Source organism: Haliotis rufescens, unplaced genomic scaffold (assembly GCF_023055435.1).
Source record: "Haliotis rufescens isolate VD_foot unplaced genomic scaffold, xgHalRufe1.0.p SCAF_7, whole genome shotgun sequence".
Lineage (NCBI taxonomy): Eukaryota > Metazoa > Mollusca > Gastropoda > Lepetellida > Haliotidae > Haliotis > Haliotis rufescens.
The window spans coordinates 50,846,808-50,859,994 of record NW_025964361.1 but is presented as its reverse complement, the minus strand read 5'-3'; the positions used below and the strand labels follow the sequence as shown (position 1 = coordinate 50,859,994).

At 42.0% G+C, this 13,187-nt stretch overlaps 1 protein-coding gene across 4 annotated transcripts in view; it reads right to left on the bottom strand.

Annotated features, from left to right (window-relative positions):
• Nucleotides 1–13,187, bottom strand: part of LOC124127546 (cytoplasmic FMR1-interacting protein-like) — a 52,931-nt gene that overhangs the window by 9,685 nt on the left and 30,059 nt on the right. For all 4 annotated transcript variants that reach the window (XM_048387323.1, XM_048387327.1, XM_048387325.1 and 1 more), the window contains 11 exons: nt 12,098–12,171; nt 10,909–11,005; nt 8,632–8,708; nt 7,039–7,147; nt 6,427–6,546; nt 5,925–6,124; nt 5,502–5,589; nt 3,622–3,765; nt 2,991–3,081; nt 1,910–2,040; nt 1,008–1,086 (listed from right to left, as the gene is read on the bottom strand). In XM_048387323.1, the coding sequence (XP_048243280.1) occupies nt 1,008–1,086; nt 1,910–2,040; nt 2,991–3,081; nt 3,622–3,765; nt 5,502–5,589; nt 5,925–6,124; nt 6,427–6,546; nt 7,039–7,147; nt 8,632–8,708; nt 10,909–11,005; nt 12,098–12,171 (1,210 nt within the window). The remainder of the gene's footprint in view (nt 1–1,007; nt 1,087–1,909; nt 2,041–2,990; nt 3,082–3,621; nt 3,766–5,501; nt 5,590–5,924; nt 6,125–6,426; nt 6,547–7,038; nt 7,148–8,631; nt 8,709–10,908; nt 11,006–12,097; nt 12,172–13,187) is intronic.

Below are 13,187 nucleotides of genomic sequence, written 5' to 3'. Positions count from 1 at the left end.
ATATTAAATCGCTTTTAGCAATATTCCAGCAATATCACGGCCGGGGACACCAGCAATGGGCTTCACACATTGTACCCATGTCGGGAATTGAACCCGGTTCTTTGGCGTGACAAGCGAACACTTTAACAACTAGGCTACCCAACTGTCCCCATCTGTAATTGAAATAGTAGTTACATGACATCATGACCGAGAACTAGTAAAAATGCCCTGCATAGTAATCCCCAATGAGTAGGGAAGTGAGTGTTTATTTGTTTGGTGTTTAACGCCACACTCAGCGATATTTTAGCTATGTGATGGTGATCTGTAAATAAGTCCGGACCAGACAATCCAGTGATAGATATCATGAGCATCATATAAGTGATGCAGACTAATGTGCATCATATCAGTGATGCAGACAAATGTGACATATAAGTGATACAGACAAATGTGATAAATAAGTGATGCAGACTAATGTGACATATAAGTGATGCAGACAAATGTGATAAATAAGTGATGCAGACAAATGTGACATATAAGTGATGCAGACTAATGTGCAACATATCAGTGATGCAGACAAATGTGCATCATATCCGTGACGCAGACTAATGTGACATATAAGTGATACAGACAAATGTGATAAATAAGTGATGCAGACTAATGTGCAACATATCGGTGATGCAGACTAATGGGTATCATATCCGTGACGCAGACTAAAGTGCATCATATCCGTGATGCAGACTAATGTGACATATAAGTGATGCAGACTAATGTGCAACATATCAGTGATGCAAAGCTATGTAACATGCCATAACTTATCCTTATAACAGACCATGCATCTTAAGTGATTGACCTCATGAGCATTGATCCACGCAATTGGGATATGATGACATGCATCAACCAAGTAAGCAAGATCCCATTAGATCCCACCTCTTACAAAAAGCATAGTCACCTTTTACGGCAAACATGGGATGCTGAAGACCTATTCTACCCCGGATCTTCACGGGTCTCCTGAACAACTACACATTTACCTTTGACGTGGATGAATGGCTTTGGGATGATGTTCTGGAAGGGAGCCGCATGCTTCAAGTCACACACTTCCTCCTGGGTCTGTGACAAGAACACAAGGTCAGAGTGGCGGAGTTGTGAAAAGATGACCGATACAGCGATAGTGTATTCACTTCTTCACAGACAATGCTTCAGAAATATCACTGATATTATCCCTCTTTGGTTTTTTTAAATCCTGGATGACCTTTTGTCAAGGTGGAATCAGTTTTGTGGCATTATGTCAAATATACCATAGGACATATAGGGATTCCAATTACAATTAAACATAAATTATCATTTTCCTGTTATCATTGCCAAATTTTACACAATTATGGATGTAACATTTTCATTTCTGGAAATAACCTGACATCTTTAGATATTTCACAAAGCTATCATTGCATCACAATCATAATATTATTGAGCCCTGAGGATACACTGTCAGTGCAGTGTATGAATATTGGTTATACCTCAGTCAGCACTATCCTAGCTTTATCATGAGGGCCGGAACTACATCACAGCGGCTGTAAGTATTTGAGTCTCCAAGAGGCACACTAGTTGTTAGCGGCATGACTTTCTTTCTGGTTTGTTTGTTGTTTATCGCCGCACTCAGCAATATTCCAGCTATATGACGGCGGTCTGTAAATAATCGAGTCTGTACCAGACAATCCAGTGATTGATATCATGAGCATTGATCCATGCAATTGTGATCGATGTCATGCATCAACCAAGTCAGCGAGCCTGACCACCCGATCCCGTTAGTCGCCTCGTACAACAAGCATAGTCGCCTTTTACAATAAGCATGGGACGCTGAAGACCTGTTCTACCCCGGATCCGGGTCCGGGTCCGTTCTTTCCTGATGAAACCTTTCCCAACTGCTACAACTCACCAGAGCCTGTTCCACCAGCAAAGTGAACAGAATGGCATTGCCCATCTCCCTGAAGCTCTGGAACACCTCTGTCCTCAAGTCAGGATACTGAATCAGGTCTGTCAGCTGGGCCTGGTAGTACCCCATCACACCTGCAGGATTCAAAGACTCTCACTAGACTCATATATCAGAGAGCTTCCAACATGATGACGTCGTACATTGGACAACACTATTTTTGAGAGGAAAGTGTCTAGTTTCCCATAGATGTAGCTTGCCAACGCAGATGAATGCAATGGCTGAATGATTGCATTAAAAAAGCATTCAATTAGCATTGGGAGAAAAGGTACAGATGACAGCCATGAAAATTATGAGGATATCTGGGAAAAAGAGAATCTCACCCGCGTGTCTTTTGATATCAAACAATCAACACGAGCTGATAAAAGTGGGAAAAGTCCGAGGCTTGCCGAGGAGTTTTTCCACTTTATCGAGTGTTGATATATTTTGATATCAAAAGACACGAGGGTGAGATTTTATTTATCATCCAACATCATTCTTCCAACTTTTTCAGTTTGTAGACAGTAATAAAAAGTGTTTTAAGTGTAAAAAGTACTGTTAACAGCTTCAGTAGCAGAGCCATTAGTGATGTCATTTGATTGTGACATCATGGTAACCAATGACGTCACAATGGTCTTCAAAGCATTGTGATACAATCTCGCCCAAGCGATATCTCCTTTCGGAGCCAGTTTTTGATGATAAATACCAAGCGACCCTGTTCAATAAATTGACTTGTCAGACATTGCCGAGGATGGACTGTATTTTTTATTATTATTTAAGTACGGTTAAATGTTTTTATAGCTTGTGCATTTTATTAACATCCTTAAAACGGCAATACAAAATAAAAAATCTCTTATATGAAATAAACTTGTTTATCCTTCAATAAAACACTGCAGGGAGAATAAACCATGAGGGGCCCAATTGTTTATCATACAATAAAACACTGTTGGGAGAATAAACTATGAGTTTATTCTCCCTGCAGTGTTATTTTGTACAATAAACAACTCCCACCCGTCGCTTACTTCTCAAACAAAGAAAAAGGAAATACCTGGAGACCCGTAGTCGTATCTGAGCAGCTTGCAACTCTCTGGCATCACCCTCATCAGTGTCCGCACATACTCCATCGTCGTCTCCTTCAGCTGGTGACCACAACACATCATTACCACAATATCAACACATGAAGACAACAAGGGTATCCATTGGGCTGTAAAGGGACAACACTGGCCTCCATTATGCTACTGCGATCTTGAAGCTATACTGATTATTCAGTGTACATAATATCTCCATTTGATAGATACACCCTGGACCAAGCTTTGCAGTAGTGATAGCCTTGAGATCAGCTTTGAGCCGTTCTGTAATGTTGTGTACAACAAGAACATCCATATTTGCTTATAAATTGCCATGAAATGAGGCAAATGGAAGCCAAGATTTGATTTCAGAGTGCAGGAAAAGACGTTTCAGAGGTGAGGAGTTCTAAAATTTTCATTACATGACCTTGGGTTCACGGGTTCTATTAGATGTGGGCCAGTTCGTTTGGAATAGGGCCGGTAACTTTTGACAGCAGCAAGCCCTGCTAGCTATATACAAATTGGTTGTTAGATCTACCCCCGAGCACACATTGCGGGGGACCTGTTTTAACCTGGAATCCCCACAGGGGCTCTGAAGTACTTGTTACTCACAAAGCCCTCGACGGTTTTGAGTAGTTCTTCGATGACAACAGCAATGCCCTGGTAGCCGAGGAGCCGGCAGATTGCTCGGAAGTGGGGTGGACCAATGAACCCTGTGTACAGGCTGTAGATGGTGGTGTAGGAAGTGTTCAGCACCTGAACATACAACACGCAGTGAGGACATGGTATACTGAACTGTATAACAACATAACTATGGTCTGGAAGGTAATTTAAGGTACCAACGTTTACTACAATATCTGAAAAACTATTGGACCTACTCCAGTCAAAGTTGGTATGAGATTATTAAACAGTCATACATAACTGGATATTACATTTAAAGACAATCGGTGCATGAAAAAAACCCGAATACGGTGTTAGTATTGGGCGTCTCAACATGCGTGATTCCCGTGCAACCTTTCGTGTTGAGGTGATTGGTTCAACTCTGTCATATGGCCCTGTGATGCAGGGGTAGCATTATGCAGATGGCTGTTTCAATGAATGCTCGTTCCAACCGTGACGAACATGTCCGGTTGTTGATGAAATATAGTGATAGCTAAATAGACAGATTTTTTATTCATGCACTGATTGTCTTTAAATGTAATTTCCAGTTATGTATAACTGTTTAATAATCTCATACCAACTTTGACTGGAATAGGTCCAATAGTTTTTCAGATATTGTGGTAAACGACGGTACCTTAAATTACCTTCCAGACTATAGTCAGGGCCCTGGTCCACAAGGCGATCTTAGAGCTACGACTGTTATATGAAATATGTTAGAGTATTGGAGTTTCGTTTGTCTTGGTGTTACGATCACTTTGTGGAAGTGGGCCATGGACCAGACATATCATTAGTTGACAGTGTGTTTTGTTTTTTTGTTGTTTAACATCGCACTCAGCAACATTCCAACTATATGATGCAGTTTGTAAATAATCACTTCTGGACCAGACAATCTAGTGACTAACATCATGAGCATCAAACAACACAAATGGGACACGATGACATGCATCAACCAAGTCAGCGAGCCTGACCACCTGATCCCCTTAGTCGCCTCTAGACCTATTCTAACCCGGATCATCATTGGGAGACATTGTGAACAACTGGCAATAGGGTTGTTAATTTTGTCACAGTGAGACTAACACTTTACTACGTCACCATTATTGTTCAATAGGAAGTGAGTGACTGAATGTTATTCTATGTTGACTTCTATATTCCAGCTCATCAAAGTCATCTAAAATAACTGAATCTAGGCATGAAAACTCAGTGGATTACAGCTTGAGCAGAGTTCCTAGGTTCAGGATTTTTCATCTGTCACTAGTGAAACACTTTCTATGACTATAACAGCAACCCTCCATACAGAGTGTAATCTCATTAAAATCAGATCTTAGTTCTCGCTGCCGCTAAACAAAGATCTGAGGACATCCCAATACCGGTCACGTCAGAACGACCTTTCGCGAATTTTGACCGACCAATGACATTACGGACAAGAAATCGACATTAGCCAATCAGAAGGCATCTCTCTCGAGCTTTAAAACACTAGTTTCATACTGGCGACTGCGCTTCGAAACATATTTTGACGTATTCTCAATTAAAAAAATTAAAACTGATAAGAAGAACATTCTGGAATGGCTTATAGATGGCCTAGATTGTATGGATATAATCATAAAGCCTGTAACTGTCGTTCGGAAAACCCTGAGTTAAATATTTCGTGGTTGCATGATTAGAAAACACATTCCGAAAGTCACTTTCATGATCTGGTAAGTGACGCTCTGATTGGTTGGATGAAAGGTTGTTCTGATGTGACCCTTAATGGGATGTCCTCAGATCTTTGTTTAGGGATAGCGAGGACTAAGATCTGATATTAATGAGATTGTACAGAGTGAGGCCAGACTGACCTTGGTGCCCCAGATGTAATACTGTGAAGGGTTGAGGGGCTTGTCTCGCTTGGCGTCCGTCACAAACGGCAGTCGAGTCTTCACAAACCTGAAACACAAGTACACATGAATACTAGGGCTGGGACGATACACCAACTGTGCGATCCGATATGTATCATGATACCTTGTTCACAATCCGATACGTATCACGATACTTGTCTGTGCTCTTATCTGTGGTGTGTAAGAAATCTTTTTAATAGACAGCCTAGTCAAATACCTGGCACACTGACGATTTACAGTTGGCAGCGTCAAGTATGGCGCAATGGATAAAAATATTTACTTTTTCACTACTAATCTTCACTACTAATTAGTGTTTGGTGCAACCTACATGTTTGTCATAACTCACTGCAACCTTCCTGTTTGTCATATCTCACTGCAACCTACCTGTTTGTGGCTGCATTGTAACAATAGTTGGGCAGGAAATCGTAGTTGAGTTCCCAGAAGACATGCAGAGTTATCCGCCCATAAGGAGCGGACACATTGTGGTTGGCCTCGCTCAACATGGCATCAAAATTGTTGAGTACGACCAGTTCGGACAGGAGTTTGTGACACAGGCGGTTGACCTCTATCAAGCCCTCTAGTTCCTGCACAAAAAAAACAAAACATCAGAGTATTTGTGTACACATTAGTGTGGAACAAGTCAAGAACTTGAATTCGTGATCAGTATTTCCTAGTACACCTAAGGGAGGTTACCCTGAGCCCCGGACCCCATGTTCATGCCTTGGAACCCGAAATTTATGACAAGAGATTCTCCGGACTTGAAAATAGAGACCCAGGTAAACTGTTTGTCCTTTGAAGCTTTTTCAAAATCAGTGAGTGTTGATTAAGACATCCTGCACGTGATGTAAAGTATCAACTGTACTGCCTATCTATCCAGTTGTCTCACCATGACACCGGTGATGTCCTGGGACTCAAATCGTGAGATGGCAACATCCAGGGCCTTCTGTAGCGCTGCATTCAGTCGCTGACTCACCAGACGGTTCAAGTCAAACGAACGACCCAGAATCTGAAAGTAAGTGCACATTTTTATATCACATTCATTTTGATACAACCACAGAAATTTTTGACATTCATGAAAAATGTCAACCTTGAACACTATAAGGGTGATTAAACCTCAAGCAACTTGTCCACAAACGCAAAAGTGTTCCAAAATCAAGTTCTGAAATTTGCAATGAGTGAGATTTTATCTCTCTTTCAGCAATAATCAATCTGTATGATGGATTGGGGACAAATGGAATGGCAGTCTGTGACTTGTGCCACTTGTCCATTAACCACAACATTCGGTCTAATAAGTTTTGCCAAGTCCATACATTAACACCAAAACAAACTGAAAATGATGCCTAGTGACAGAATCAGGCTCTCAGAGAATCAAGGACAAATGTGCTTCACACATTATAACCAGTTAGGATTTGACCCCTCTGATGTGTGAGGAGCTGTAACTACTGGGCCACCTGGTGATATATCAGCTTGACAAGATTCCTGGTTACTACATATTTACCTGGACGTGTCTCTGTTTGAGCAGCGTGGAGTAGCGGTTGGCCACTGGGTAGAAGATCTTGGCGCCCTGACTGGCACACTCGGCTCGGAACCGCTTGTCCAGCATGATGCTGCAAGAATAGCCACAGTTGATCAGTCACTTGAAATAATGGATGGATGTTTAACACTGCAGGAGTATCTCAGCTACATAACAATGCTGAATGAGTTAGTTAATGTTCTCAATGCTACTGCTGATCCCATTCGATAGGCGCAAAGTGAAAGGACACCCCCAAATGAAACTTGCAAATACTGTTTAACAAGATGTCTTTGTGTATCATTAAAGTTACATGTGGTATGCATAAATGCTCAGCCTGCAAAATATAAACACTTTCAGTTGTTTATTTACTTCAAAAAGAAAACATCACGAGTTATAAAAGTATCGGCCAAAAGTCTTGGCACACAACTACCAGAAACGGCCATTGTTGACTTTTGGCACTTCATGTTGAGTGGCATGCAGTCCGATATTTTCTTTATAATCTATCATTTTTCACATTCAGTCATTATTTTTTGTTACCTGATGTAAACAAAACACTCAAGTTCCTCAATTTCTAAAAATTAGCAACTTTCGGTATAATTAATTATAAAGACTAACAATCAAATTCACAACATCCATTGGATGAAGTTGCACGATCATGGCAAGTCACCTCTCACCACTAGCACAGGTTCCTGAGGATCAGTTCTAACCCTTAATCCCCAGGGGTGATATCTTCCCAAGGCAATGGAATCAACTGACTGTAAAAGTCCAGTTTTCCCCCTTGCTGAACTAGGCTGGAAATTCTATGCTCGATCGTAGCACCACCAGTGGCTACAATGAGTTATGTCCCTTCTATGTCCCTTCTACTGACCAATCAGATTCCACCATAATTAACTTGCAATCACTTCAAATAAGATGACGCCACCCAGTCAAGACGATCTGATCGATAATCAAGATCTAAATTGTAAAAAAACAGGTCTTACTTCGCAAAGTGCATCAAATCATGTGAGCACCTTGATTGAAGACATGAAAATATTTGGAAAATATCTATGAACACCCATTTGACAGTACACATGCTTTTCAAATCCAGCAATCGACAAAAATCTGCACGTCAGTTTACAAACCGGATTTCATTTCGTTACATGATTTTGACAATGCATAGACTTGTTAGTCCAGTCAAAATAACTCCATAATTTTAGCCTAGTTCGGCAAGGGTGGAAACTGGACTGTTACAGTCAGTTAATTCCCTTGCCTCAGGAAGATGGTGGGTGAAAGATCATGAGATGATGTCAGTCACTTCAAACAGGAGTTAAAGCATGGTAAATTATTGCAGTAACATCTAGGACCTCGGCCTTGACCCTGTTTTACAAAGATGATCTGACACTGCTTTCATCAATATTCCAGAAATATCACCACCGGGGACACCAGAAAAGGGCTTACCTCTTTGTATACAAGGGGCGGTCGGGTAGCCTAGTGGTTAAAGCGTTTGCTCATCACACCAAACACCCGGTTTCGATTCCCTACATGGGTACAATTGCTGCGAGCCCATAGTGGACCAAAGTTACAGAAATAGTATCTCACCTTCCTGCAAGATGCTTGTAGTAGGCGAAGATTTGGTCACTCAACTTGTACACAAATTGATCAAAACACAGATTCACCTGCCAAACAAATAGGATATCATAGAATTTCATATTATTATTATCATTATTAACAGTTTAAAATAAACAAGTATTTGTCACAGAAGTGACGAAATGTCCCCCGCCTGTATATACATCAAAATACCAAATATGAAGACAATCAAGCGATTAATTAGTTCTTGAGATATCGCGGCAACACCGTTTTCCAACTCCAAAAGCAGATTTGCCTGCTGTGACCTTAAAAATAGGGTCAAGGTCACCAAAACCGACTGGTGTCTGCGGTGTCTGTATATACACCATAGTTCCAAATATTAAGACAATCCTGGGATTAGTTCTTGAGATATCGCGGCAACACCGTTTTCCAACTCCAAAAGCAGATTTACCTGCTGTGACCTTGAAAATGGGGTCAAGGTCACCAAAACCGACTGGTGTCTGCGGAGTCTGTATAAACACCATAGTTCCAAATATGAAAACAATCCAGTGTTTAGTTCTTGAGATATCGCAGCAACTCTGTTTTCAAACTCCAAAAGCAGATTTACCTGCTGTGACCTTGAAAATGGGGTCAAGGTCACCAAAACCGACTGGTGTCTGCGTTGTCTGTATATACACCATAGTTCCAAACATGAAGACAATCCTGCGATTAGTTCTTGAGATATCGCGGCAACACCGTTTTTCCAACTCCAAAAGCAGATTTGCCTGCTGTGACCTTGAAAATGGGGTCAAGGTCACCAAAACCGACTGGTGTCTGCGGTGTCTGTATATACACCATAGTTCCAAACATGAAGACAATCCTGCGATTAGTTCTTGAGATATCGCGGCAACACCGTTTTCCAACTCCAAAAGCAGATTTACCTGCTGTGACCTTGAAAATGGGCTCAAGGTCACCAAAACCGACTGGTGTCTGCGGAGTCCGTATATACACCCTAGTACCAAATAGGAAGACAATCCAGTGTTTAGTTCTTGAGATATCGCTGCAACACCGTTTTCCAACTCCAAAAGCAGATATGCCTGCTGTGACCTTGAAAATGGGGTCAAGGTCACCAAAACCGACTGGTGTCTGCGGAGTCTGTATATACACCATAGTTCCAAATATGAAGACAATCCAGCGATTAATTAGTTCTTGAGATATCGCGGCAACACCGTTTTCCAACTCCAAAAGCAGATTTGCCTGCTGTGACCTTAAAAATAGGGTCAAGGTCACCAAAACCGACTGGTGTCTGCGGTGTCTGTATATACACCATAGTTCCAAATATTAAGACAATCCTGGGATTAGTTCTTGAGATATCGCGGCAACACCGTTTTCCAACTCCAAAAGCAGATTTACCTGCTGTGACCTTGAAAATGGGCTCAAGGTCACCAAAACCGACTGGTGTCTGCGGAGTCTGTATATACACCCTAGTACCAAATATGAAGACAATCCAGTGTTTAGTTCTTGAGATATCGCGGCAACACCGTTTTCCAACTCCAAAAGCAGATATGCCTGCTGTGACCTTGAAAATGGGGTCAAGGTCACCAAAACCGACTGGTGTCTGCGGTGTCTGTATATACACCATAGTTCCAAACATGAAGACAATCCTGCGATTAGTTCTTGAGATATCGCGGCAACACCGTTTTCCAACTCCAAAAGCAGATATGCCTGCTGTGACCTTGAAAATGGGGTCAAGGTCACCAAAACCAACTGGTGTCTGCGGAGTCTGTATATACACCATAGTTCCAAATATGAAGACAATCCAGTGTTTAGTTCTTGAGATATCGCGGCAACAAACAGGTGGGACGTACGTACGGACGGACGGACGGACGGACGGACGGACGGTCGTGAATACTATATCCCCCGCTTCGCGCTTTCGCGCGGCGGGGGACAAATATGCAGCAAAGAGGGTTGGGTGATCCTGGCAGTCAGGGTGGTAGGCTCATCATCAGCTCAGGGCCCTTACCCCCTCTACACGCAGCCCAGACAGCGAATGGGACTTCTCCCAGGAATCGCTGCCTTGTCAAACCCAGCCAGAACTTTTCTGGGAATGTGAAGACTGCAGTCTTCTGTTTTCTTATTTTGTCAAGTATTTCTTGCATTTAGACAGTTCATAAGTTGTATAAAACACTCCTCCTCTGTTTTGGTTGAAAATGTAAAACCTTCAGCTCATGAAAAGACCTCCGGACTACGGCCCTCAGACTTTTGCCTCACTTGCCGTTTTACATTTTTAACCGCCATTACTCCACTTACCTCAGCCTCCACCTCATCATACAGGTACTGTTTCCGGAACTTGGTCAGGGCGTAGTGGGCGGAGTCGTTGTACAAGTCCAGGGGGTACAGGATGTACCTACACACAACATACCCGCTTAGTGACTCACAAACTAATACCAGCCATGTAAAACACTTCAGAACTCTACAACTTCAATACAATGATAATAATATGGAGTGTATCGTGTATGGTACTATTTATCATGGACATAATCCACACCCTCAAGCATGCTCAAAGCATTAATATTCTGATCAATGTGCACTGGATTTTCATTGTCAGCTCATGGACTATACAAGCTGCCTGTGAGGAATGAGGTTAGCAGTCACAATACCATGTCAGCCTGTCGGGTACCCATTTCACTGCTGGGCGAACAGAGGCATATTTTGAACAAAGTTACTTGCCTAAAGAGACAAAATTAATATATCATGTGTTCCATTCTGACACAGTACACTGACTTCAAGCTGACCAGCCTTTGTTTTGGACCCTTAATGCGGAGCGCAGGGCAGGGCAGGGCAGGGCAGGGTAACAACAAGTACAGTAAACTACGTTCATAACGAACACACTTATAGCGAACTGGCAGATATAACAAACTGGGTTGGGTTTTTTGTCCTGGCCATTTGCTGTATATATGCTGTATATATGTTTATAATGTATGCCGGTTGTAACGAACTAAAATTAGTGTTCCCTTTGAGTTCGTTATAACCATACTGTACCATCTTTTAACATATTTTGGGGTGATGCGGTCGGGAATCGAACCCCTGACCTTCCGTTCTCCGGGTAGACGCTCTACCACTAGACCACAGACGCAGTCCCCAAAGGCCTAGCAACTTAGGAGTCATGCTGCTGAACACGGTCACCCATTTGTCTAGTCTCCGTGAACTTTATGACCTGTGTGCTGTGCACCACCTTCCCCTTGTTACACAAACTCTGTTGTTCAATGACCCCCTATCATTCAAACAAATGAGCAAAGATAACATAAGAGGCTGCAGGGGCTCGTATATAAATTCAATATGAAGTGGTGACTTTTGATATCATTCCTAGCTAAAATTGCACTAATAAATAAATCTGTCCATGGTGCAATGCACGAAAGCACCACATATCGCCATTTATTTGAACGTTTTTGGGAAGCAGTGTGTTATCATATGTTATCAAGTACACTTGTCTACTCACTCCATCATGGAAGGTTCCTTGGTCTCCAGGATGTGGTCGGTGAGGATCCAGGGCATCGACATCTCAATCGGGAACTACAACAGAGACAAATAGTTATTGTATACCTTCCACTGAATTCGCAAAAGAGTGAGTGAGTGAGTTGGGTTTAACACCGCTTTTAGCAGTATTCCAGTTATATCGCGGCGTGTCAGTTTAATGTGGGAGGAAAGCTCGAAGTGATGCAGGTCTCAGACGTTTACCACTTCGGTGAAACCCACGAGCACGGGTATGGTGCTGACAAACCTAGAACATATTCGGGGCGAACCGGGATTCGAACCCACAATCATAGGTTTCTGGCGTGCCCAAGGGACACAGCGCTGCACAGCGAATCCACCGCCTTAGACGACTGGGCCACCCATGCCCCCTAATTCGCATAAAACAATGGGTCAGGTTATAAGTAATGAAGTCGCAGCCAGGCAAACCAGTAGATGCAATCAAAACTAAGTTGTTAGTGTCATGCCCCAGCAATTTTCCACCATGGTGTGAGTTGCCATTTTTGTTATTTGTCAAGGATATATGTAACCATTATAAGGGGTTAATATTCATCCCAAGGTTTACAAAAAATAAAAGTTAAAATTGGAATCTAAAATTTCCAGATTTAATTTATTATTACTAATGTTCAACTTCACAAATGCTGCTTGTATTTCACTGATAACAAGAAGGATAAAGACGGGGGGAAATTAACAGCTGGTGTTACATTACTGCATTGAATGAAATGCTAAACAAGTATGAAGTATTCATATCCCTGACTACTGCGTGACAGACTCCAGCCCCTGACTACACAAGATGTCTGGGACATGCTACAAACAGTCATTGACTCGTCATCAAAAATTGAACAAGCATGAAATACTCATATTCCCTGCCAATATGACATGTTCGGTCTAAGCCAAAGCGATTGCCAAGGAAACTTGAAAATATTCTTTTCATAAATTCAAATTATCAGAAGGCACCAGTTCACCACTAGACCTATCTATGTGCCAAGTTTGGTTAAGATATTTCTCATGGTTTTCGAGCATCACCCATTTCTATATCCCCCCAGGGGATAATAATA